At 34.2% G+C, this 24,260-nt stretch overlaps 1 protein-coding gene across 1 annotated transcript in view; it reads right to left on the bottom strand.

Moving 5' to 3' along the window:
- The window catches only part of LOC129265100 (uncharacterized), a 33,341-nt gene extending 9,685 nt beyond the window's left edge, over positions 1–23,656 (bottom strand). The window contains exons 1-9 of the mRNA XM_064099374.1: positions 23,040–23,656; positions 19,687–19,819; positions 15,838–16,037; positions 13,416–13,529; positions 10,728–10,814; positions 8,539–8,624; positions 2,339–2,447; positions 1,312–1,398; positions 623–737 (exon numbers count right to left, since the gene is read on the bottom strand). Coding sequence (XP_063955444.1) covers positions 623–737; positions 1,312–1,398; positions 2,339–2,447; positions 8,539–8,624; positions 10,728–10,814; positions 13,416–13,529; positions 15,838–16,011 — 772 coding nt within the window. The 5' untranslated portion in view covers positions 16,012–16,037; positions 19,687–19,819; positions 23,040–23,656. The remainder of the gene's footprint in view (positions 1–622; positions 738–1,311; positions 1,399–2,338; positions 2,448–8,538; positions 8,625–10,727; positions 10,815–13,415; positions 13,530–15,837; positions 16,038–19,686; positions 19,820–23,039) is intronic.
- Between the last annotated feature and the right edge of the window lie 604 nt (positions 23,657–24,260).

Genomic DNA, 24,260 nt, shown 5'->3' with positions numbered 1-24,260 from the left:
GAACTTGAACTGTGTGTGGTCTCTCATTGACTGTGTGTTATAAATACATAGTCTTAAAATATACGTTTTCAGATATCTACTAATACTACAGAGAATAAATTTATCTGTAATTGTATTTGTATATAGATAAACTAAAACGTTTTGAGAGGAGAAGTATTTGTTTTGCTACTTTGTAACATAATTGATGCGGTATAAATGTATTGAGTAGTTAATTAACATGTTATCATTCAAGTGGGTCTATTACTAGACTACACTAGCATTATGGGTCAGGAAACTGGCCAGGTATGAGTAGTGTAGGACTCGAGATGGCGCTATTGGTTCTTATCTGCTTTAAATGGGTACCCAAACCAATGTAAATGCCCATGTAGTATGACTAGCAATTGACTTTAAATCTCTAGTTGGAATGCTCCCCAGGGAGTGAAGAAAGCATACATTGTGTTCAGTCATGTCAGGATTTGATGACCAGGGCATATCTAAAAGCGCTTGGAGACTTACTTTGTTGTATTAAGCACTAAAGCAGAATATTTTTACTATTGTTAATATTTTTACATCACAATAAATATCATAATGACTGAACATATATTAGAATGTGATCATGGTTTGAATGGAAGCATGCTCTTACCATCTGTAGATCGTATCAGGCCATCAGATGAGATGTCTATTCCTGTTGTCTCTCTTCCTTGCTTCAGTTCACTTTCTGTTGAAACCAAAGCCTCTCGGACACTCGTCGCTAAAAGCTATGGAGAAGAAAAATAAGAATGAATCTGCTGTGTATCTATTGAGTAAACATGGGACACAACTAATGATTTATTTGAAATTCCAACGGCCTCGAAAGTTGGCATTTTTTATTATTTGTCAAGATGAAAAAAATCATCCACTTTCCTTTTTGTATTAAAAATTATAAATCAATTACTTTTCAAATGAAAAACATATATCAACAAATTCTCTTTGCTTACAGAAGGGATTTTGTTTGTACATTAAAAACAAAGATATATGTGTAGTTATAAAAAACAATTATGATATGAATGATATAGTTGACAAGACTTTTTTCATTAAGATTATGATTTATCTCATTATTGCATTGCCTACTTTGACTGGAAGGTCCCAGTACAAGACCTACACAAGAATTACAGCATATAGAAGTCAACGTATTGATTCCTCTTTCATATAATTTCTATAATTTCTAAAAATAATCAATCCTGTTATTCATCCAAAACATCTGCCAATAAGACCCAAAATGGGCTGAAGTGAGAGAATGAATACCACTGCAATTCTCATCAGATGAAATGAATACTGCCCTCATTGACCTACCTTCTTTCTTTGTAGATCATGAAGTTCTTTGCTGTGTCTCTTACATTCTTCCTGAATTCGAATGTATGCTCGATGCTGGTCGGTTAACTGCACACCAAAATAAAAAAAAAGTTACAGATTGCTAACCGTACATATATAACTAGTGACAAGCATACTTCTCAGTATGGACATGTAAAGAGTACATGTAAGTCATACATTCCACTGCTAATCAGATTTCAGACATAAATTTACTCAAAGAAAATTAACAGAAATCCAATGTTGAAAAGTCTGCAAATAATGCTGAAGTTTGGTAGATGGCTTGTGCGAATGCAGCATGAACAACAAATGAAACAATTTAACCTAGATAGAATATACAGGTTTTCCAAATAACAAACATTCTATTCATCTACTTTTCTGTTAAAAGTACACGTTATTGAATGAGTCATTGATATGAAATATGCCTAATTCAACAAAATATAAACTTGGGGCAAACCAATCATCCACAGGACTGGGCAATCTCAGAGTAACAGAAATGAAATTCTTGTCATTAATAATTATCATGTATGTTATGTCTTATGAACAAGTGCATTTTATTACAACTGTTCTATTGCATTTTGTAAAATCGATTGCATATGTAAATGAATGTTAAATTTGTCTGATAAAGCAAGAATTGCTTTAATATTAGTCCTGTAAATTTCAAAACGAGATTTGTCACTGTCTGATTGTCATTCTTTTGGACTGGAATTGCTCATCAATAATTCACATTTGTGGGCAAGTCGTGGTCTAGTGGTTCTGATTCTTGCCTTTCAAATAGAGAATTGTCTCTTCAAATCCTAGCCATGGAGTGTTTTCCTTCAGCAATAAATTTATCTACACTATGCTGAACTCGACCCAGGTGAATGTGTAACCAGCAATATTAATTCCTTGCATGCACTGAGCGCCGTGATGGTAGCTCGAGCTCAAGCTGGGGTAATAACAGCGCTTTGTATTCTCACGCAAAACGCACTTTATAAATCCATCTATTATTATTATCATTAAATCCACTCACCTCATTTCTTTCTGGTTGTGTCGTAACTTTAAGAATCAAATTGACTTCTTCCATTACAAAAAGAGCCTTGTTGATGTAGTCAGCTACCCGGTCTCTTGATTTACGAGCTCTGAAAGAACAAAATAAAAGATTATAAATAATTCAATTTGGTCAAATAAACCTGATGTGCATTATTTTAATGGCCTAGCCATGAAACTATACAGTGAATATTTGAAATCAAACACAGCATTGGATTCAATACTAAAACACATTTTACACAGAATTCTTTCAAAAGGAATGTTATGTGTATTTTTCCACATGATCCACGTGATTACACAAGCAGAATGACAAACAAATAGATGGAGGTTGAGACATGAATCATTTTACTATGTCACATAGTGGTGCATATACATGTAAATGTACATTATCAACTTACCATATCCCTGAAACTGTTTATCTAGCTACTGTACACACTACACAATCTGTTTGTAATTTCATTATGGATGAATTTTTTTATATAGTTCTTGAAATGAACAACTCAAATAATATGGAAATAAATATTTTTTATTTTAGTCACATAATGTAAATAATATTTATATTTATCATGGCCAGTGCAGCTTAATGGCAGGTATAAAATCAAATTTCCTCCTGTTATCAGATAACATTATTCAACAATTTCATATTTTCAGGGCCTTGAATGGTCATAGATCAAACAACTACAGTTCTTATTTAAATTGTGCCATAGCTACCAATAGTCAGGTCATATAAACCATAGTTGAACTTGGTTTTTAATTTTCTGCTACTAGTATAAAGTACACTCTGAATTTCGAAGAATTTGAAATAAATCCAGATCGGCTGTGAATAGTGCCCAGCAAGACATCGGATTCATTTTTAATCATAAGGATTAACCTGTGAATTTTAATTCAAATCTTTCAGCTCTCAACACAATCCACAAGGGTTAAATTCAAATCTGCAAGGTTTAAATACAAATCCAATGTTTGGCTAGTCACTATTCACAACCAATCTAGATTTTAAATCCTTGGTATTTAGATTGTATTACAGTTCACCTCCCCATTACTCAATTTTGATATTACTTATTAGGTCAGATTTTTATATATATATTTAAAGATTAAACTGGAAAGTATGTAAAACATTTCTTGAAAACACTCCAATACAGCAAAATACATGTATCATTAGTCAAATAAAATCTTCAGGACATTTCAAAACAGGATGCACAAGTTCAGTTTAATTTGTTCTTTAATCTAAAGCAAATGGAAAACAAAACAATACTGCTTTGAGCTTGATATTTACTTTAACTTCATTCGTGAAAATGACTGGCAGCATGTTAAAAATAAATGTTAGATCTCACCAAGAGATATCAGTTTCATTGTAGTTTAGGAAAGGATGTTCCGTTATATGAGATTATCTTGCCAAGCAGCAACTTTTTACAATCTCATGTATAGAAACATGATTTGTTTATTTTTTAACAAGATTCACTTGTGTTGTTGAGGGCTAATTTTAGCAGCACTGCGGTTTTGCTTTAAAAGGGTTGACATAGCAAAAATAGAACAGATTGTATTTTAGGTGCAAGTGAAGCTCTCAAGTTTACATGAAACGGTTTTATGGAATACAGAAAATGGAATTAGTATTTAGCCATAAAAAAATTTTTAAAGTGCAAACAAAATGAGTTTTCATAGTTTTATGTTTGATTTCATATTTGCTGAAGTGCTTAAACCAACTTTTTAAGCATTTTTCTTTCAAATGAAATGAAGTTGAATTTTCATGAATTAAAATTGTGAAAAATAAAATAACAATACATTAGGCAAAAAATGACGAATTCAATTCATGTGCATTTTTTTACTTGAAAAAAAAATTATTGCTCTTCTTACACTTGAGTTTCCATAAATGACATAATTGCTAAGTTCTTACTGTAAAACAATTCAAAGTGCAAATGAAATAATTGTCAAAGTTCGTGAAGTGATTTTTACTATTTCAAGATAGTCAGTTCTTCCCTAGATGGACGCAAAGCTGTGTACATGTTCCCCTTACCCCTCCCCTCAGAAACCAATCATACAGTATGATTGCTAATAAGATGCACATTAAGGGGATATCAGTATTGTTGTAAATGATTTTATCAGAAAAAAAATGACAAAGTTTTTTTATTCACACATTTCATCCAAGGATATCAAAAGATGGGAACTGTGCTCTGTGCATGAGAGAGAAAACAGTGACATATACTCACGGATCTTCTCTTTTATATCTCCTAAAAAAATGAAGCAGGGAATATTCAAAGAACATATAAGTCTATTCTTCTGCTTTTTGCATGTACATTAACTTCTCCAGAAAATTAGAAATGGCAATGGGTACACTCTTATGAGTTTAACAGTAAATTTCTATTTTCACTTCTTCAGCACTTCAATCTATTTTAGGGGGTACCTGTCAGGATCATGACCTTACTGCTATTTATTATTATGAATCCATATAAGTTCATTGTCATTAGGGCCGTCTGCACCATCCCGAGTTTTCAAATTAGCGCGCTATTTCTGATCTGGCAAATTATCCTGATCTGAACAATCTCAAGATTATTTGTAATGGAGACGCAATTATCGCGCTAGTTCGTAGGATTAATCTTGAGATTGCAATCCCAAGCTAACTTGGGATTATTTGCGAATTATCGCGTTAATTCGCAGGTGCAGACGCACTCAGGATTATTTATTCATGGCGTCAGACCATAATGCATCGATGCCTCGCTCGAGCAGGAATCGCTCTTCTTGCGATGGTAGAGACGGGGTTTCTTGAATCTCGAGATTAATCGCGAAGAGGGCAGATTGGGCTAAAATCTCGAGATTGAGCAAACTCGGGATGGTGCAGCACCGCCTACTGATTTATTTAATGGGTGAATGACCCAGCTAATTAACTGTATATGATTATCAAAATGACAGATTTACAATTTATGCTGGCTTAGAATTTCACCGAACCCTAATCCAATCTTACTGCGAGTATTCTTCATCGGATCTTTGTGATGATAGCATTAATTCTTCCAATAATGCTAATTTCCTGAAAGAAACAAAAGGCTCCTGCAAGCTGTCTGAATTTCTGCTTGAATTTCACATTCCATACAGCACTCCAATTACCCTTGCCCTGGATCAAATTATCCGCCTTCCTGCCTCTCGAGACGTATCTCAAAGCGTTATGTGAAAGAAAACGGGCGAAAACCTGGCCTATCATTCATCACCTCCCGTTGCGGAAGCTAGGTCCGTTTCAAGAGACGCTATTAATACATCTCCAAGAAAGGATAGAGCTTTCATAAATGTTATTAGAACAGCGCAATCTTATAATATTTATTTTAAAGAATTTTTCATATTAGTAGTGATGTAAGAATGTATAATGGTACCCCTATGTCTGCCAATCTGATTTTATTTTCCTTAAGAGATGAAGTAAAGAAAAAAATAAATATCATACGAGAATCATGACATTACAGAACGACACTGCAACTCAAAACTGCAATTGTAGGAAATACAAATTTTATACCATAATTTGAGTTGATTTAAAGAAAATTAACATTTCACAATGAATGAAATGTTAAAGAACAAAATAATTCAATTCATCAACTTCCATTTCCAATTTGAATTCCTTTCTTTTGACATTAATATCTTGTCATAGGAAATCCCTCATCAGAAGATTTGCTGGCATTGTCTCAAATACTTGAACAGAATGAACAAAAATAGTCTTGGCAAGAAGAATGCTACATGTCAATCACTTTGTGGTAATTCTTTTAGTGTTTGTCTGACAGACGAAGACCGTAGACATATAAATCTATAAGAGTACATGGGAAAGAAAGAAAGAAAGAAAGAAAGAAAGAAAGAAAGAAAGAAAGAAAGAAAGAAAGAAAGAAAGAAAGAAAGAAAGAAAGAAAGAAAGAAAGAAAGAAAGAAAGAAAGAAAGAAAGAAAGAAAGAAAGAAAGAAAGAAAGAAAGAAAGAAAGAAAGAAAGAAAGAAAGAAAGAAAGAAAGAAAGAAAGAAAGAAAGAAAGAAAGAAAGAAAGAAAGAAAGAAAGAAAGAAAGAAAGAAAGAAAGAAAAGTGTATTGTGAAAATACTGTATGAATTTTAAGGATACGTTTTTTTCTGACAAGGAATGACAAAAGATATCTCTGAAACCAACATGAGAATAAATTATTAACAATCAATTTCAGGAATTGGTACGTGGGAGGGTTGTTAAAACAATCACACCATTTTTTTAATGGACATTGAGAACAACTGCATTAAATTACATATTAATTAAACTATTCCGAGTACCTGAAACTTTACAAATACTCACACTGATCATAATAACACCAATAACTATCAATCACATTCTCAATATTTTTACAAGCGAGAAGGCAGAGAAAAAAGAGGAATTCGTAAAAAGAAGTTCACGAAAGGGATGAAGGGCACGTTTCTTTCAGATTGCTTTTCAAGTTCAAGACTAATGATGTCTGGACAACGATGTCAACGGAAATCGTTCAAGGAAATTATTAATGATATTTAGAAGCAATCCACGACTTCCTGCTCCCCACACGTCTCATCTAGCACTCATTCATTTAATACATGATGATACCAAATCCTATTACATCATACGCCAATATTAGAAATCACATGATGTTCCAAGTATATCAAAACATGTTTTTTAAGCTCTACATGTAGGTCTCTTGGCTAAAAAGTACAAGTAGAACCTTTAACAGCATATTTTTCACAAACTTCAGTTAGATTTCTTGGCCAAAACATTACAACTCTGTAGCTCCATCTTTTCATTCATAATAACACATCAATAATAAATAACAATGTCTATTGATCATATATTCTTACATATATTTCAAGCATTGTGAGGTAAAAAAAAAAGTAGAATAACAAGAATTGTAAGTTTTAAGAAGGTGGACTTCCACTACAACTACATAATACCTCAAGCTTTCTGAAAGAATGTCACAGACCCCATTTTAAACCCCAGTCACGAATGTTAAAAACCCACTGCCTCTCAGCATCATCAGGAAAAGGGGCACTAGGGCAAATGCCAACCTTTACCATCCATTTGCCCCCCTCCTCCCCCTTCCCCTCCCTTCCTTAAAATCCCAGTGCCATCAATGGAGAACACAAGAACTAAAATAATGAAAATACATTACAATTTTGCCATATATATATTTAAAAATAAGAATAGCCTGATAAACTGACTAAAATTGATCATTCAATTCCATTGAACTTTCAATACAATATGAATTCATTTCAGACTCCTAAGGTAAGAATGATATTAATCATATCATTACAAATAGAAAGAGAAACTTTCATTCATGTAATATGGCACTGATTTGGGTGTGTTCAAAGACACTAGTAGATGATGAAATCAACATACTTATATCTGTCATATTCATATCCCTAAAATGAAATTCATAAATATCCTGAGCTGATGTTTTTTTTTATCATCAAGATATTCAAGTGAAGTTTTTATTCAACTGATGATATAATGCTCGATCTCCCTCTCTACTCCTCTACCTCTCAACCTCCAAAGCATCCTGTCTTTTGTGGTTTTCCTGCAGTACACAAGTCTCACTAGTTTTTAACATCTCATCTCAATGATCTGTCTCCAAATCTCTGATTTAGTCACAACTCCATGACAGATGTACACATAGTAATATGTAGGCTAATGTGATCAAATACCCTCTAATTATTTCCAAGTGTAATCAAATGTCAAAAATAAATTGGTGACTTCTATTACTAACAGAATTTTCAAGATAGTATTGAGACAGAAATAATTTTTAAATTGGTTAAGAATTATGTTTTCTCTGTTTTGGTGCAATGTTTAAATAAAAAACGCAATACATACAACAACTACAAAGGATTTCAAAACATGATTGCGGCTTAAAACATTGAAATGAAAAATGTTAAGAAGGAATGATTATGAATCACAATTTTTTTTCAGTGTAAAGTTGTCTTTATAAATGACAACTTTTAGTACTTTCTGAATACACTGTACATGAGGTATTAATACAAGATATTCACAAATCAGTGTGTTTGAAACACAATGTACTTGCATACAATATACTGCATAACTGAAGGGATATGAATAAAAATTAATTGGACTGTTGAAAGACTAAACCCATTGCTTACTGAACCCGGGTGGTCCTTAAATGAGATGTATAGCAATCACAGAATTCAATAGCTTATGGGTTAACATAATTGATATACTTACTCCACAAGATCACTGATGTACTGACTCCCTTTCTTCTTTGTCAAGCTTCCTTTACATTCATCAACTCTCTCCTGACAAGTATCCAACTAAACATTAAAAAATATAAAAATAAAATAAATTATACAACCACAAGACTAAATAGAAGATAATAGAACAGTGCAAAGTGTGCTTTGGAAACAATCACATTTCCATCCTAATTCTATTCTGTACATATAATTTTTCCCCGTTTTACTCTCTGGTACAATTTCATTTTAATCACCAGTTATAATTACTTTTTTTGGGAAAGAACATATTTGAATTGCTTGAGCCCACCGATTCACATCTATCCCTTTTCCCTACTTCATAAATGAAGATTTTGAGCAAGTTCGAACAAAAAATAAGTCCAAAAAGTCAACTTTGATACTGTGTTTATGTAAATCATCTGATAATTGTCTTCTAGAAAGCATTTTAGGTGGGGATCAACTATAGAATAATTCTACAGTGTTTAGAAGGGACTAAGTCTCTTGAGCTTTCCAATATGGTATTTCACAATTACACCCAAAACAAGATCGAATCTGAACTCTAGAAAGGATGCATTTCCTCATAAATGTATCTTGCCCTAAAAAAACACAAGAAACGTCATATTAGTGCACTTATTGATCACTATCTTTATGACACTAATACACAAACATTAACACCTAAATAAGGTTTAATTTCATTTGACACACTATTAAAGTGTTCATAGATAATGAGGCAGACATATCATTCATGTCTATGATGGTGTCACAAAATATCCTGGCCATCATTTGTCGATCAACACGACACTGAACTGTGTAATGTTTGTATTCATTTCTATGGGAACACAGCCGATGAGGATGAAAGTTTTCATCAAGGTAAGGTATTATCAGGCCTGATCACATGACAGATGTCTGCACTTTTGATTGGTGCACTGGCCAGAGTGATACAACAAAGTTTTCTACCTCTATCAATATTACTCCATTTATTTCATTTTCATCAAAAGACTGAGATTGATATATATGGCATAGCTACAAATATTATAGAAAAGATGATCATGAAAGAAGACATTTTTGTTGTAGCAAAATTTAAATTACAAGTCGTGGTGGTGTTGGTGGCAGTATCAGTGGAGGAAGGATAATGAAAGATTAACAAACAATAATTGGTCGACATCTTCATTAGATCTTTAATTATTCGTGAGATAATTGATGATTCAATTCATACCTTTAAATGTAAATTGGCTGACTTCAACCAATATCATTCAACCCCCCTCCCCCGGCTATACATTCATTAATAATCACATCATAATATTAACTTTCTTCCCCACCTTTCCTCATACTTTACTTATTTGAAGATGACACACACGCTTGATATGATGCAAGTCATCGGGTCAGTTTGAACATTAATTCAAAGCATATTGAAGCCAAGAGCTCCACATGAGGGTGAGAGACATTTGCGGTTCCATGATTAATAAGATCTCGTCTCCTGTCCGTTTCCTTTCTATTCATTGCCAACATGACTCGGCATCATAAACAGATGCATCTAGCCTTGTGCACAACCACATTTTTTCCTTAAGTTCTGCCTTTCAAACACTACATGTCTTTCATCTACCCATTCTCCTCTCACAACTTTATCTCCCTATGTACAGTAGGGCTGGGCCATGTTAATACAAAGAGCTGCGAACAATCCAATCAACCACAACTATTGAAAGCCAGCAACATAAACATCTAAAATGCAAGTTTGTTCAAAATGTATTCTGATTATGATGTTTATTCACGCATTCAATGTTTCCTTGAAAAATCAGTGTGCTTCTCTTTGTTTTCAAAGGACTTTGTGCAAATTTCCTTTAGAAAAAATTATGAAGCCATATAGATGAGGTTGATAGGATGATAGCAACTCTTTGTAAGACGGGGCTCTGGTCACCCCTCTCCTCCTCCTTCCACTTTATTATTAGATTTCAATGAGAAATGCACACTCTTTTTACTGAGGAGTCAAATGTTCAACTCCATTTTGAGTCAAAGTGATTCCTTTCCAACCAACTTTCACTTGGAATCGAGCGATCTTTCAGCTGATGTCACATCACTACACATCAAATTCAATACAAATCTGAGCCACCACAAATAAATTTCTTCCTCAGATTATTAATTAACCATGAAATAACTTGTGAAACCAGAAAAATATCCAATATTTCTTACCTCTACATAAGCATTCCTGAGATCGTCATGAAGGTGCTGGTATAGAAGCTTCAAGAAGTGCACATTACAACTTGCTATGGCCTTTTCCTAAAGGAGAGTTCACACAAGTAAAATAATTTAGCAAATATGTCAACTGCTGCTCATATTCACTTAAATCTCACCATGCAGAAAAATATATCAAAGCCATCTCGAGATTCTGTACACTCCACATGTGTTACAAAATGCATTATACTGACCTATATTTTTTTTTGTTTTAGAGTTGGTAATGTAAACCTACAATTTCCTTCCTATGTGTTCGTATTGCCCGAAGGGTGGAAACAACAAGTTTCCTATTGAACCACTAAAAGTACTAAGTTCAACTGTGAATAATAAATTTAGAGAGATTCTGCATTTTGAATAAATCTAAAACCTGTGATACCAACTAAACCACGTGGAAACTCCAACGGATGATTCAGCATGGGGTCCTCAAGTCTTTGTTATCATTAATTGAACAAATCTTGGGAAACGGAACTGCCATACCCCCTCCAGCCAACGCTACTCACAATTTTCACATGAAAGACTTCACATGAATAGAACCTTCATGGAATCATCAATCATAAAGGATATGAGTCTATTTTGTTTTGGTATCTACTATGCACTCTCTTCATGCACTAGTACGGTTTCTAAATGAATGAAATAACCTACAACTGGTTATTTCATAATAAAACAATATTTCTGATTTTTTTATGAACTTCTTTCCTTAACAGTTTACACCAACAATTAACTATCGGATATGCAACTTGCAAATGTATCATAGTGAAGTTTTACATAGTTCCTTAATTTTGAGTCTGTTTATTTTCTATATTACGTGATAAATTACAGCTGACATGATCAGTCAAAATATTGATGTATTATAAATAGGTTAGAACTATGATGAAAACACTGAAATAGAATTTACTACAAAAATATATCATAAACATAAATTCCATTTCCATATCCCACTACAAACATAAGAAAACTTGTCCATCTCAATTCACATACAAATATAATAAACAAAATTTTCTTTTCCAATATTATCAAAACGTTCCAAATGAAAATAAAAATAAAAATCCAACATGACAGGCAATAAGTAGATTTGAAAAATCAAAATGTCAAACTTACAACTTCAAATACAAGATACTGAACAGCTGTGCAAACTTTATGACCAAGTCCTACTTTGTAAACTGTTACAGTGAACCCCTCTATCGGGAATATAAAACCATGCCCCACCAATTAAAAAAGGAGGAAGTTGAGGGTCATAATGAGGATTAAGTAATTAATATTTCAGAGCGAAATATTTTCTGTATGTTTGTCTCTTTTAGTAATGGATACTGTACAGGGATTGGGTGTGTATTCAGGGGATCAGCCAGGGTTTGACAGAGCTCTGTTCACATGGCTTGTACTTCAAGAATTATTCTGCTTTATATTTTAATACAATCATACACACTACAAAATATAGTGTGAACATCACTGAGAATTATCTGTATTCCTCTCAATACATTGATATCAACTACAAAGTAAAGTGTGAACACCACGTAGAGATTTATATGTACATGTACATCTTTTCGTACGTGTATACTGTACACACTACAAAGTATAGTGTGAACACCACTTTGAAAATTGTCTGTTCAGAACTCTTAATACATTGATATTGTACACACTACAAAGTATAGCGTGAACACCTCTTTGAGAAGTATCTGTATTGAACTCTTAATACATCAATACTATACAAGCTACAAAGTACAATGTGAACAGTGAACACTACTTGAGAATTATCTGTATTTCTCTGAATACACTCATACTATACAAACCAAAGAGTATAGTTAGTGAGAACATCACTTGAGAATTATCTGCCTATCTATATATAAACACTACAAAATGTACTGAGAACACACACTATTACTAGTAGTTGCTGGTAAAATTTCATTCACATTGCCGTGATTTTAGTTGTGAGCTTCATATTGGGACTTTAAATCCAAATCTTGAGCTATATTTACAAACCTATCATTGATGGAATACTTTAGTACATGGGGATTGGCACTATGTTTTATACAGCACTCCTGGCAGTGATGATAATCATGATCCAACTGTACTTTTAAGGCTGTGACTGTGGCTGAACTTTTTAAGAGCCCCTAAAACCACGGTAGGAGACACAGCGGTAACAGAACACCAAACTATAGGGGATGTAGGATACATTATTCTGTGGCAACACCTATTTATAGCATTCACGTGAGGGTAGATTAAAGCATACAGAAGTAACAGCTTATCTATTCTACCGAAGTACTTATTTTCAGATTCATCCAAAATATAATATCATAAGCCTTGCTTATCAACCGAGAGTCGACAAGGGTACCTTTCCTTAACAATGCACGACCTTGATTCTAATTAAGACCCAAAATAATGCTGATATCATTTTGTAAATTTGTGCTAAGCATGATTAATACCAATAGCAATTGAAAGTTTGCTTGACATATAGCAACAAAAATATATCGTAGTTTATTCAATATTAACAGGTGAAAGGCCAGGACCAGAAAGGCATACCTTTGCTAAGTTTAGCAGTTTCATTGTAATCATGGGTATAGTATTCATAATGGGAATTATCCTTATGCTCACCCATATTCTTATCAATAAACCTTGATTGTTAGACGAAAAATAGATATATCATCTTACATCTTTAAGTTGACTGCAGATATCTTGTCTCCAGTCCTTCATAGTCTTTTTGATGTCATGTCTTTCACTGGTCATCTTATCTATCGCAGTATCCAAATCAGAGAGAACTTGAATCTGGTAGAAAATATACAAACAATTAAAATATGATAAAGAAACAATTTGCTTGAAATTCCATTATCTTCACTTTATTCTTCCCTCCTTTAAAATAAAAATCATAATGGTCCATTTTTTTTGTAGAAAGTAGTAACAAAATGAAATCCATAATACACTATTTTTATTGAACCTAGATGATGTTTTATAGCATAATTCATCATTAACCATTTACAACAATTGCAAAACCCTAATGGAATTGTGGTATTTTATTAGAGAACATGTGAATTGGGCATTTTTATTCAAACATGTATCATTAAAAGGGGGTGCTGTCTCGGAATGTGTATCTAGAGTGATTCTTCCACTGTAACATCTGTTTTTCCCAAAGAGATTGTCACTCAAAAATTCTTTTAAAGAAATAGAAAAATAAAGATCTAGCAACACAGATTTTATAGTCTCTGTGGTACTGTTAATATCATAGTTCTTGTTATGGTTCCCCTATTTAAACTTAATGGTAAAAAAATCAGACATAAAACTATCAAGAAGGATTTCAGTGTTTCAATGAAAAATGCAAGTTTTCGGCCCTTTAATATCAAGATACAACCCATTGTACAATTAAGCGTGACTGTAACTGTAAATCTATGAAAAATATTGTGCTACAAGATACCCCTGTCGGAAAGGACACAATGTCTCACAGTGTGATCACAGTGTGTTCACATAGTGGACTATGTGAAAATATCATTCACACTGTTAAGATTCCCATATTCAACAGTGTGAAGATATTTTCACACTGTGGACACCTCGACAGTGTGACTGACTGTTCACAGCGTGTCCACATGGTTGACTATGTGAATATGTGATTCACACTGTTGAAATGCTCAAATTTAACTATGTAAAGGTGATTTCACATTGTTTTCCACACTGTGAACACACTGTGGCATACACTTTGGCACACTGTGTTATTTCCAGTAGGGACAATCAATTGTACAGATTAATTGTATCTCTTTATATTACACCCCACAAAATTCCTACTTTTAGGAGTAACTATAAAAAAGAATTCAATCTTTTCTCATTTTTCAGATGCTAGTTTGGAAACCCATCTCTCATCATAAGTCAGTGACTTTTTGAGGGATTAAGTACTGTAACAATGTTCACTAAATATAATGTTAGCATTAGATCATCGAGACCCCAGGGAATGTGTGATGCAATATGCCACAATATCTGATTCGATCCACAAGGTTACAGCTCAGTGGTTAATTAGGTAAATCAGGGCCATTATGATACAAAACAAAAGATTCGTCTAGTGAGCTTCAAATACATATATTTATATAAACATGACTCATACAAATACAGAAAGCAGCCGGTGATAATGAGAGGCAATTAACAGCAACTAACAATCTTGACCAGAATTAAGATTGTCATGATATATACGAGAATGACCAAAGGTTACTATTGACAAGGATGAGCAAAGGTTACTACATGGACAATATCATAATCCAGCTGTAGAATCTTAGTCTTGAAACCAATGAGACTGACTAAACACAAAGGGAGCGATAATTTCACTTTGAATTACGCATCTGTATGAATTCATGATCTTCCGTGTGGTTGGAGCATAAGCTGATATGAAAGCTGGAATTATAATAGCTGTAATCATTGCTCTGGATCTAATGTTTAATCAATGTCAAATACCCTTTGAAATATCCGGTTCATGTATTCGATGTGCCCTATAGCTTTCTTGGTCAATTTTCAGGATGTACATGTACCTTTGAAACATTAAACCATTCTAGCTCTATATAAATAATAGAGTTCTTTTGGATTTAGATAATAAAAACCCTTTTCTCATGGAGGATTTTTAAAACGTGACTATAAATCCTATACTATTCTTTGACCCATACTATAAGTTTTCCTGCTCGCACAAGAAAATGTTTTGCCTAACTGAGAAAATACTTGCCATTCTCACACAAAATTTGGTAACCAAAGACTAATTGGAAGCTATTAATGAATGCTTATCTCTGATTGGACAACAGGCTGGCTCTGATGTGCCTCGGACATGCACAAAGCTCTTGGCTTTCTAATGAGAGTTTTTAGTCCACCCCACCCCCTTTATGTCTTAGTACTGCCCGACTAATCCTGCCTTTTTGCAGGACAACAGAATCCTGTACTATTAGTTGGGTTAGCCTTCTTTGCAAAATTGTTGTGAGAACAGAAAGTGGAGTAAGCTCAACTCCATACTACAGGTGGGGCTAACTTGCTATTTAGCCCCACCTATAGTAAGAGGTGCAAGGATGTTTTTTTTTAGAATGGCCTAGCAGTATCTGCATAAGTCTGTTACCTGGTCCACTAGTGCTGAACTGACATGTTTCCTGTCACTTGCATGCAGTCTGATGATGGGGAGTATGTAGACGTGAAGCAGGAGCAGCACGTCTTGATGCTCGTTGTCGTTGCTGCCATTGAGGATACTCCTAGCAATCTCCAGACCTTTCTCAAGGTCTCTCCCTGCAGTCATGTTGTCTTTCTGTTGGTCCAAGTACCCTGCAATGCGAGAAATAGAACAGAGGATTGTTTCATGAAGGATCTTGTTGGTACTTTCACTGATAAATTTGCTCTGAGCCCATCAAATGCAAGGAATTCACTAGCTTATAACAATTACAGTCAAAATCACCTAATACCTTTTTCATGAAATGCTCCTTTGGTGTTTCACATAATCAAGACAGCAAAGAAATGTGACTTCTATGAACTTTTATGACCTATACAAGTCTTCTAAGTCTCCTTAAACTACCCTCCTGCCCAAGAATAGCCACTCTTACATGGTCCATCCTATATGATGTGATAGGGTAGAAAAGTTCTCTGTGACAAAGATACAGAGAAAGAACAGAAACCTCAAAAATTTGCAATCCAAATTAAAATAACATTCAGGCAATCTTTAAGACAATTCTGTTGTTTAGCAGTGAGGGTTCTCCACAAAGCATCTTCTACAAATTTTTTCCATTATCTTATTAAAAGAAATGAAGAATCATCTTCTGGTGTAATCTGCATAGACTTGCATGCAGGTCATACCCCATGTTATCTCCAATCCTTCATCAAGAACCCTTTCCAATGTCAAGTTGTCCATTGAATTTCTCAAATGAGGCAAGACTGTCCAACAATGTCAAGTTTTTCATTGAATCTCTCACATGACACAAGACTGTCCTACAATGTCAAGTTATTCATTGAATCTCTAACATGAAGCAAGATTGTCCTACAATGTTAAGTTGTCCCTTAATCTCTCATATGAAGCAAGATTGTCCTACAGTGTTAAGTTGTCCATTGGATCTCTAGCATGAAGCAAGACTGTAGTGCCAAGTTATAGATTGGATTATGTTCAAGCAAGATGGTCCTAGCCTAGTACCTGCACAAAATTAATTGTGCATTTTATATCTACCATCATAGCTCAAGCTCTTAATGTTTTATTTGGCAGGGTACGCGAGAGACAGGGAGAGAGTTCTGTCTATACAGGTGCACTATCAGTCTCCAGATCTTCTGGAAAGTCAGCCAGACAGGAAGCGTGTGACACTGAGCAATATTGGGAGAAATGATACGCTGCATAGCGCATATAATGGAACAAATCCATGTTCATTTCTACCTGTTTTACTTTGACAGGTCTCTCGGTCTCTTGACTCTATACACTCAGGCCCATTCTACCATCATACTGCCACCCCCCCCCCCCCTGCTCTCCCTATCCAAACTTCTTTATCATACTCACCCTGCTTGAAAGAAAAGTGGAGCAAGAAAGGAGTGCACAAGCAGTGGATCAAAATGGGGACTTTCAGACGGCAAAGAAAATGGTACGTACATGTACATGTAATACAGGCGTGACAAAAACATAACTTGAGACATTTCACTAAAATGTTATAAATTAAAGTAATAAGTGACTACAGAATGGAAAGTCAAATAAAAGCCTTCATCAATTCTTATCACAAACTCAGCTAAAGTTGAAATACATACATAAGGGTCAGAATGATAATCCTACTGTTCGTGTCAGTTTCATTTGGACAGTGATTTACTTCGATTTTAGGAAATACGTCTCACTTTATACAAATTACTGGGGGAAAAAAATTTAACTTGCCATGTGGCACTTCACATTCTTTAAAGTTATTCAAAAAATATGAAAAAGCTTTACAAAACACCCAAGTGTACTTATTTCTTTGTTCCCACAATCAACACCTACATGTACATGTATAACATAAGTCAAATAGCAATATGTTTGCACTTCATTATCCAAGGTGTTTGTGGTCACTTTAATGAATTACCCTACTAATTACTGTCATATCACACATTTACTAGTGACCATTTCAAATATAAGTTTGTGTCCAAACCACCAAAGCATCGAGGCAATGACTTTTTCTCAGAAACCGCTCCCATTATACATAATCAAATTCATTACTACAACCACAGAGATCAGTCAATATTGCTTCCTGCATCACTTTCAAGCATACATGAAAGAGGTGTACTGTAAATGTATGCATTTTATTCTCAGTGTCAACCCCCCCCCCCAAAAAAAAAAAAAATGCAGCAACTCACAATTTTACATATTTTTTTTCTTTTTAATTTTAACAACTGCTATTAGGATAATTGAAATCCAACAAGATCCCTACATTCACTGACACAAATGAAATTTATATTGACAATTACATAAAATGGGGTCCTGATCAACTCAAGTATTCATAATATCCCTGAAAGTTTGTAATTTTTCAAAATTACCAAAACTTTTGCAGGACTTTCTCCAAGGTAAGATGAATTTTCATGATGTGAAAGCAAATAATAAATTTGGAAGTGAGGCAAAGGGATGCTTATCCTTTGTAATGCAAGAGTCCTCTTGCTGACTCAAAACAGCAGGAGTTGTATCTGGTTCAGATGGGTATGAATGCACAAAATATTGGGTATTTTGACGCCTGGGTGCATTTCATTATTAAGATTTTATTTTAACATTATTGAACTTTTAAACAATTGTTTAAACTTTTATAGAAAACTTTAATATTGAAAACTTCAAACAACTTGTTAAAAGTTTGAACATGAGCAAAGGAAGGCAATCGGCTGTAGGGCTTTTTAATTCACTAAGATGAGCATTATTATTCATGTTATTTTCAAAAATGCTTGTTATCCTATTTTATCTAAAGAAAAACAAAGTGTTCAGTCATGTTTGGAATTTGGCAATAGGTCAAACGACAACCAATTATTGTTTAAATTGAGCAATTGATGTAATAGAAGTTTTCCAATTGTAAACTGACGTAACCTAAGAGACGTGTCACTATGCAGTGATTCCCTTTATTAGATTTGAATATATCGCAGATTGGTATACCAGGCAAGGTTACATAACATCTTTGTTTTTGTTTTAATTAACAATTAATTGAACACCTATGCAATTAAAAAAAGGGGGAAAATATAGAGCGAAAACTACTTAATGTGGAAGTTCATTTTCTTTGAGCAGCTCTTGTGAAAAAATAAAACAGATCTGCACACTGCATAACACCTGCTATGGGTGGTACATGAAGGGGGTAGGTAATTGGGTGGTAGATAATTGGTTTTAATCAAAGAAAGAACCTATCCCTGTCAATCATCATTACGAAATTAAATACTTAATGTGTAGATGAAAGATAAAGGAACTAGTGTAATGAACTAGGGTAAGGCTACCAGCCTACACTAATATACATGTAGGTGCCAAATGAATCTGCTGGAATATTTCTCTACATTGACGAGACAAAGATTGTTCATCAATAAGTTTTGTTCTATTAACAGTTTCTCCAATGAAATTGGTGGTCTATATAAAGCCTGAAAATGTCAGAAAGTAATCTTTCTTTGCAGCTTTTTGAAATGTAGTCACTCAATTTGTAGATATTAATCAAAAATGCCTCAAAAGGAATATAAAATCATTACATAAAATCATCCTGTGATATTCATTTTTATACAAAGAATCAATAGAAAACAAATCAAACGGTTACTATATTTTCTTCAAGGATTTGAGTGTTACATGACACAATACACATTTATTGAACCTGTACTAAAGCTTTAGGCAGGTTTAAACTTGAACTATTCTTGTGTATACTTAAACTTACTTGTACATGTACATTTGAATCACAGTTGTGTATTTGTATCATATTTGTAATCTTCATACTTGCATAATATATACTTGTATCATACTTACACTCATTAGAATGTTTGCATGAGTAGTATGGTTGATGGCTCTGTCTCCTCTCCTTGCACTCCAAGATGCTACAGTTTGTCCAAGTAACACATTTTGTCTCAAGATCAAGACACACTGTATCAATCACCAGAGCCTACAACAAAGATGGAAACAAACAAGAAATTTGACATCAAAATCCTGCACAAAATACTGGGATAGAAATATTTCATTAAATATTAAGCTTTTCTTAAATCTTACAATATGAACATTCAACAAATGTTTATTTTCCATTGTTTCTTTTATATCTAACAACAAATTTCAAAGTTCATAAAAGACAGATGTGCAAAAGAAAATATTTAGCACAATGAATAATACTATATAATTAATTTAATTTGAAATTAATTCATACCAACAAGTACAAACAGATGGAAATAATTACTTTTTAATATCTCAAATACAGACACAATAATCATTCAACCTAAAATTGACAACATGTATAAAAAAAACAATCTAATCTCATATAATAGCGCATTGGCATGCTTCATTGAAGCTTGTTTCTGGCGTAATTCAATTAGGAGTGTAAATGTGCCAGATTTGCCTTTTCAACCCATGGTACTTGAGACAATGCCAATAATAATAATGTCAACAATGACACATATGTCTGGAAAAAGGGAATACTTATATTAAGTTATTGGGCTCTAATGATGTGTGTAATGTATTCAAAATGAACAAAGACCTAACTAGCTGAATGACCGATACATCAAAAATAAGGATTGTGACAACAGTCTGCATTCACAGAGGGGGAGTAGAGTGGGGGTGGAGTGGGGGAGGCTACATCCTTTCAAGACAAATTAATGCACCCTTTTAAGACAAGGGAGGGGGCTTTTCAGGAAAGGCAGTGCTGAGTAGTTTCCTATACTAGTTGTTTATTCGTAATAGAAAATACACTGTTTTTCTTCATCCAATTGTTCTATAGAGCATTGAGGGGGTTTCTAGAATTATGAACCCTAAGCCTAACCTTGTATTAATTATGCAAATTTATTCAAAATAAACAAAAAAATTATCCTAATGATATATTGTTGTTATTATCATTAAATATAAATACCTTTCATAGGAACGACTGGATATTTAACTTAAAACTACTTTTAAACTTTCATGAAAAGCCCCCTTCTTCAACCCACCCTTTGAAGAATCCCCCCCCCCTGTTGTCTAAAAAGGGCGCGGCCATCCCCAATCCACTCCCGCTCCATGAACGCAGATTGTTGTCACATGCCGAGAAATAAATCTGTATTTTGGTGATCAAGTCTATGTGAAGCCACCTAATCAAAAGGGCTAACTGGAGAAAAATGTGATACTTATTATAAAGTACGTGCTGATGAATCCGATCACGACACGTTCGGCAAGTTACACACTTACTGGCATCCTGAGGTGAAATAATTAGCTCTAATTCACAATCATTATCCAACTGTAAGGTCAAATTTCCTGAGAAGACTGTAATTTAGCATAAATCACATGAATGCACTTAGCACATCCCTCTTTAAAAGAATCCACATGCTCCACACAGCATGTGCATGATGTGTCATTTGTACATCTCAGTATGTTCTCATAAATTTTCCTACTCAAAAGTTGGTTAGAATAGACTAAAATATAAACCAACCATCTGTTGGTTAAAAAAAATCAATTAATGTTGCATGCAATTCTCTTCTAACCAACAGCTGCTAAAGGCTGTTGGTTAATGGATGTATACCCTGTACAAGATGTGAAGTTTTATAGTGGTGGAAGAAGAGGAGAACATTTTTAGTTGTCTTCCAACTTTCTTAAAATCCATTTGAATTTAAGAAAATACATTTTTCCATAGTTCAATAGAATTTATAAGATGGGCATTTGAAGGTACAATCAATAGGTAAACAATGATAATTTAATATCTAATGAAGACAGCATCTTGGAATTAGAAATATTATCAGATTTCTTTTATCAAGTTTAACTATGTCATCATCCATGATGTATGGCAACTATCATTTTTGTTCCACTTCAACTCTAACTAATAAATAAAAACAATCTCTAACTAATGAATAAAACAATTTCTTTTAAATGATACTTTATGATATTGATATCACATGTACAGTGTATCTCTATGGTCAATCTTTAAACTATAATCACCAAAAGAAATCTATACAGGTAAAATAAATGATAGCCATGAACAAGCAGAAATATCTTTCTATAATAGTTGGTAATTAATAATTATATTCCAATCATCAAAATTCTTTCTTTTCATTTTGGAGGGAGAAGGAAGGGAGAGGTAATCTAGAAACCTACATGTAATCAATGATCACCAGGCAATGAGGTACCAGGGGAGAATTTCATGGAAAAAAATTGTCAGTCATTTTCATGTCATAAGCTACTGAAAACCCTTGCATCCGATTGGCTGAGAGCACATTAGCCACTGACAATGATGCTCCGTGAAAAACTCCCCAGGTCACCACTGAATGCTAATTGGGTTCATTACAACTCCATGGCACTATTCCGGGGTTTAGATTTCCTGGGTGAACTACCCTGGCTAATCCACTCACTACAATGTGTTCACACATCAAACTCACATATAACAATTCTAATGATTTGTGTGTTGTATTCTCCACACTAGTCTGGATTTGATCATTACCAATAAATTTAAATCAGAACTAACAAAGAACAACAGTAGCTACATGAATCAGTCTCTGTTTGGGGTACACTGCACCTGCAAAATCAAAATAATTTTTGTAGAGCGATGATATAAATGAGTCAGGTTGACACAAAGAGGGAGAGAGGGTAAAATGCACGGGTCTCAAACAGTTGGCAATAATTTTCAATCCTTGAATGACAGTTGGTTTTGTCACAAGTCCATTTCAAACAGTTACTTCCTATGCTGGCTTAGATTTTATTCAGTTTAATTATGGCAAGCAGATTAATTGTCTCACCTCTTCTTCATTTCCGGAAATAGTGAGTAACCTAAAATGTTTCTATGAATGACAGAAACAGGACAAGCTACTGTTTACTTGGGTAATTTACTATTTTGTAAATACATGAAAGGATTAATTTTGGAAATTCAAATTATTCCAATACAAAACTTTTTAGCTTCATTTGTGACTAATCTACTTAGACTATACATGACAGTTACTTTGTGAATCAGTTTTGAGGATGAAAAATTGAAACAATTGCATTTCATATCTGAATACAAGACAGACTATACTTCATGTAATTGTAGTCAAGAGCTGATCAGTTGATTGACATTCAATTGATGAACAGGAAAATACCAGAAAAATTATAATGTTGGAACTTGGAAACCTCCTGTTGATAAAGAATGAAGCCAAAAAATCTCTCTTAATCAGTTAACTTACTTAGTTCCGATGATGGAGATGAAGGTCTTCTGAAACACTCTACAGATCTACACCACTACTGCACATGGCAAAGTTATCCCTTGTATCCAAAGCAAATGGATGTAAACAACAACACGCTGAGAGTACCACGAGGAAGACCTCAAGACTATTGCAAATAACCTCCGAGAGATATATACTCATATGTTCAACGATACTCCTGAAAAAGATATCTACGGTGAACTTCTTGGATTTCCAAAGTGTTGCATTTGCGACACAGAAGAGGGAATTCCAGTTTGTTATTATTCCAAATCTTGTGGTGCTGTTGAACTGTTGTCCAATGAAATTTGAAGGAGTTGATGTTCAGGAGGCATGCACGGGTCTATTGTTGGACCGATCCCTGCCTGTGTGCACAGTACGTACCATTTCCCGTTTGAGAGTGTGATCGTGGCTAGGTATACAGTACCTTTAGTCATACCCAGCGCTACTGTTCAGCTACTGGCACAGATAATGACAAAGGATCAGTGATTAACAGGACTTGCCACCGCCAAGCCACTGCGGCGGAGCGACCCGGTCTGACAGGCTATTCTTGGAGCCATGTCCATGACAACGCAACGTAATTGATGTTTCCAACTTGCGTTAGGACCCCCCTAGTCTTTGTGAGTCACCAAGGGTCTTGGAGCTGGGGCCTGTTGCCAAGGGGAAATCGTCATTACTTGTATCTTCCTAGTTACCATAAAGGCTGACAGGTTGCAGGATATAGTCTTGATCAAGGCAATCAGAGTTTACCATCTAATCCCGACCACCAAGGACCTATCCCACTAAAAATTGTATACACATTCAATATCCTGAGTATATTCAACTCAAACAAGGAAATCTATTAAGGTGACAAGATTCAAATGATTGTAATCAAATTCTGAAAACTCGTCAACTGCCACAGGGTCCTTCTATGATAAAGGGATTATCAAAGTGAAAAAACCTCTAACTTCTTTAATACAATCTACAAACTATTAACTGCACTTCTATGAACAAAAGTTTTGACCAATGACAAACTTTAAACAATATAATTTATATTGAGGCTACAATTTAGTATTGTAATGTAACAGATCTTCAATATCAGAAATTCCTAAAATGGTGAGAGATAGGGATGTTTATCAGGGGGATTTCTTTGACCGAAATTGAGCAATCAGTAAAGGCTAATCATATTATGTATTTGAGCACAATTCTTCCATTGTATTTCTATTA

The sequence above is a fragment of the Lytechinus pictus genome, chromosome 1 (assembly GCF_037042905.1).
Source record: "Lytechinus pictus isolate F3 Inbred chromosome 1, Lp3.0, whole genome shotgun sequence".
Taxonomy (NCBI): Eukaryota; Metazoa; Echinodermata; class Echinoidea; order Temnopleuroida; family Toxopneustidae; genus Lytechinus; species Lytechinus pictus.
The sequence above is the reverse complement of the archived record's forward strand: the minus strand, read 5'-3'. Positions and strand labels throughout refer to the sequence as shown.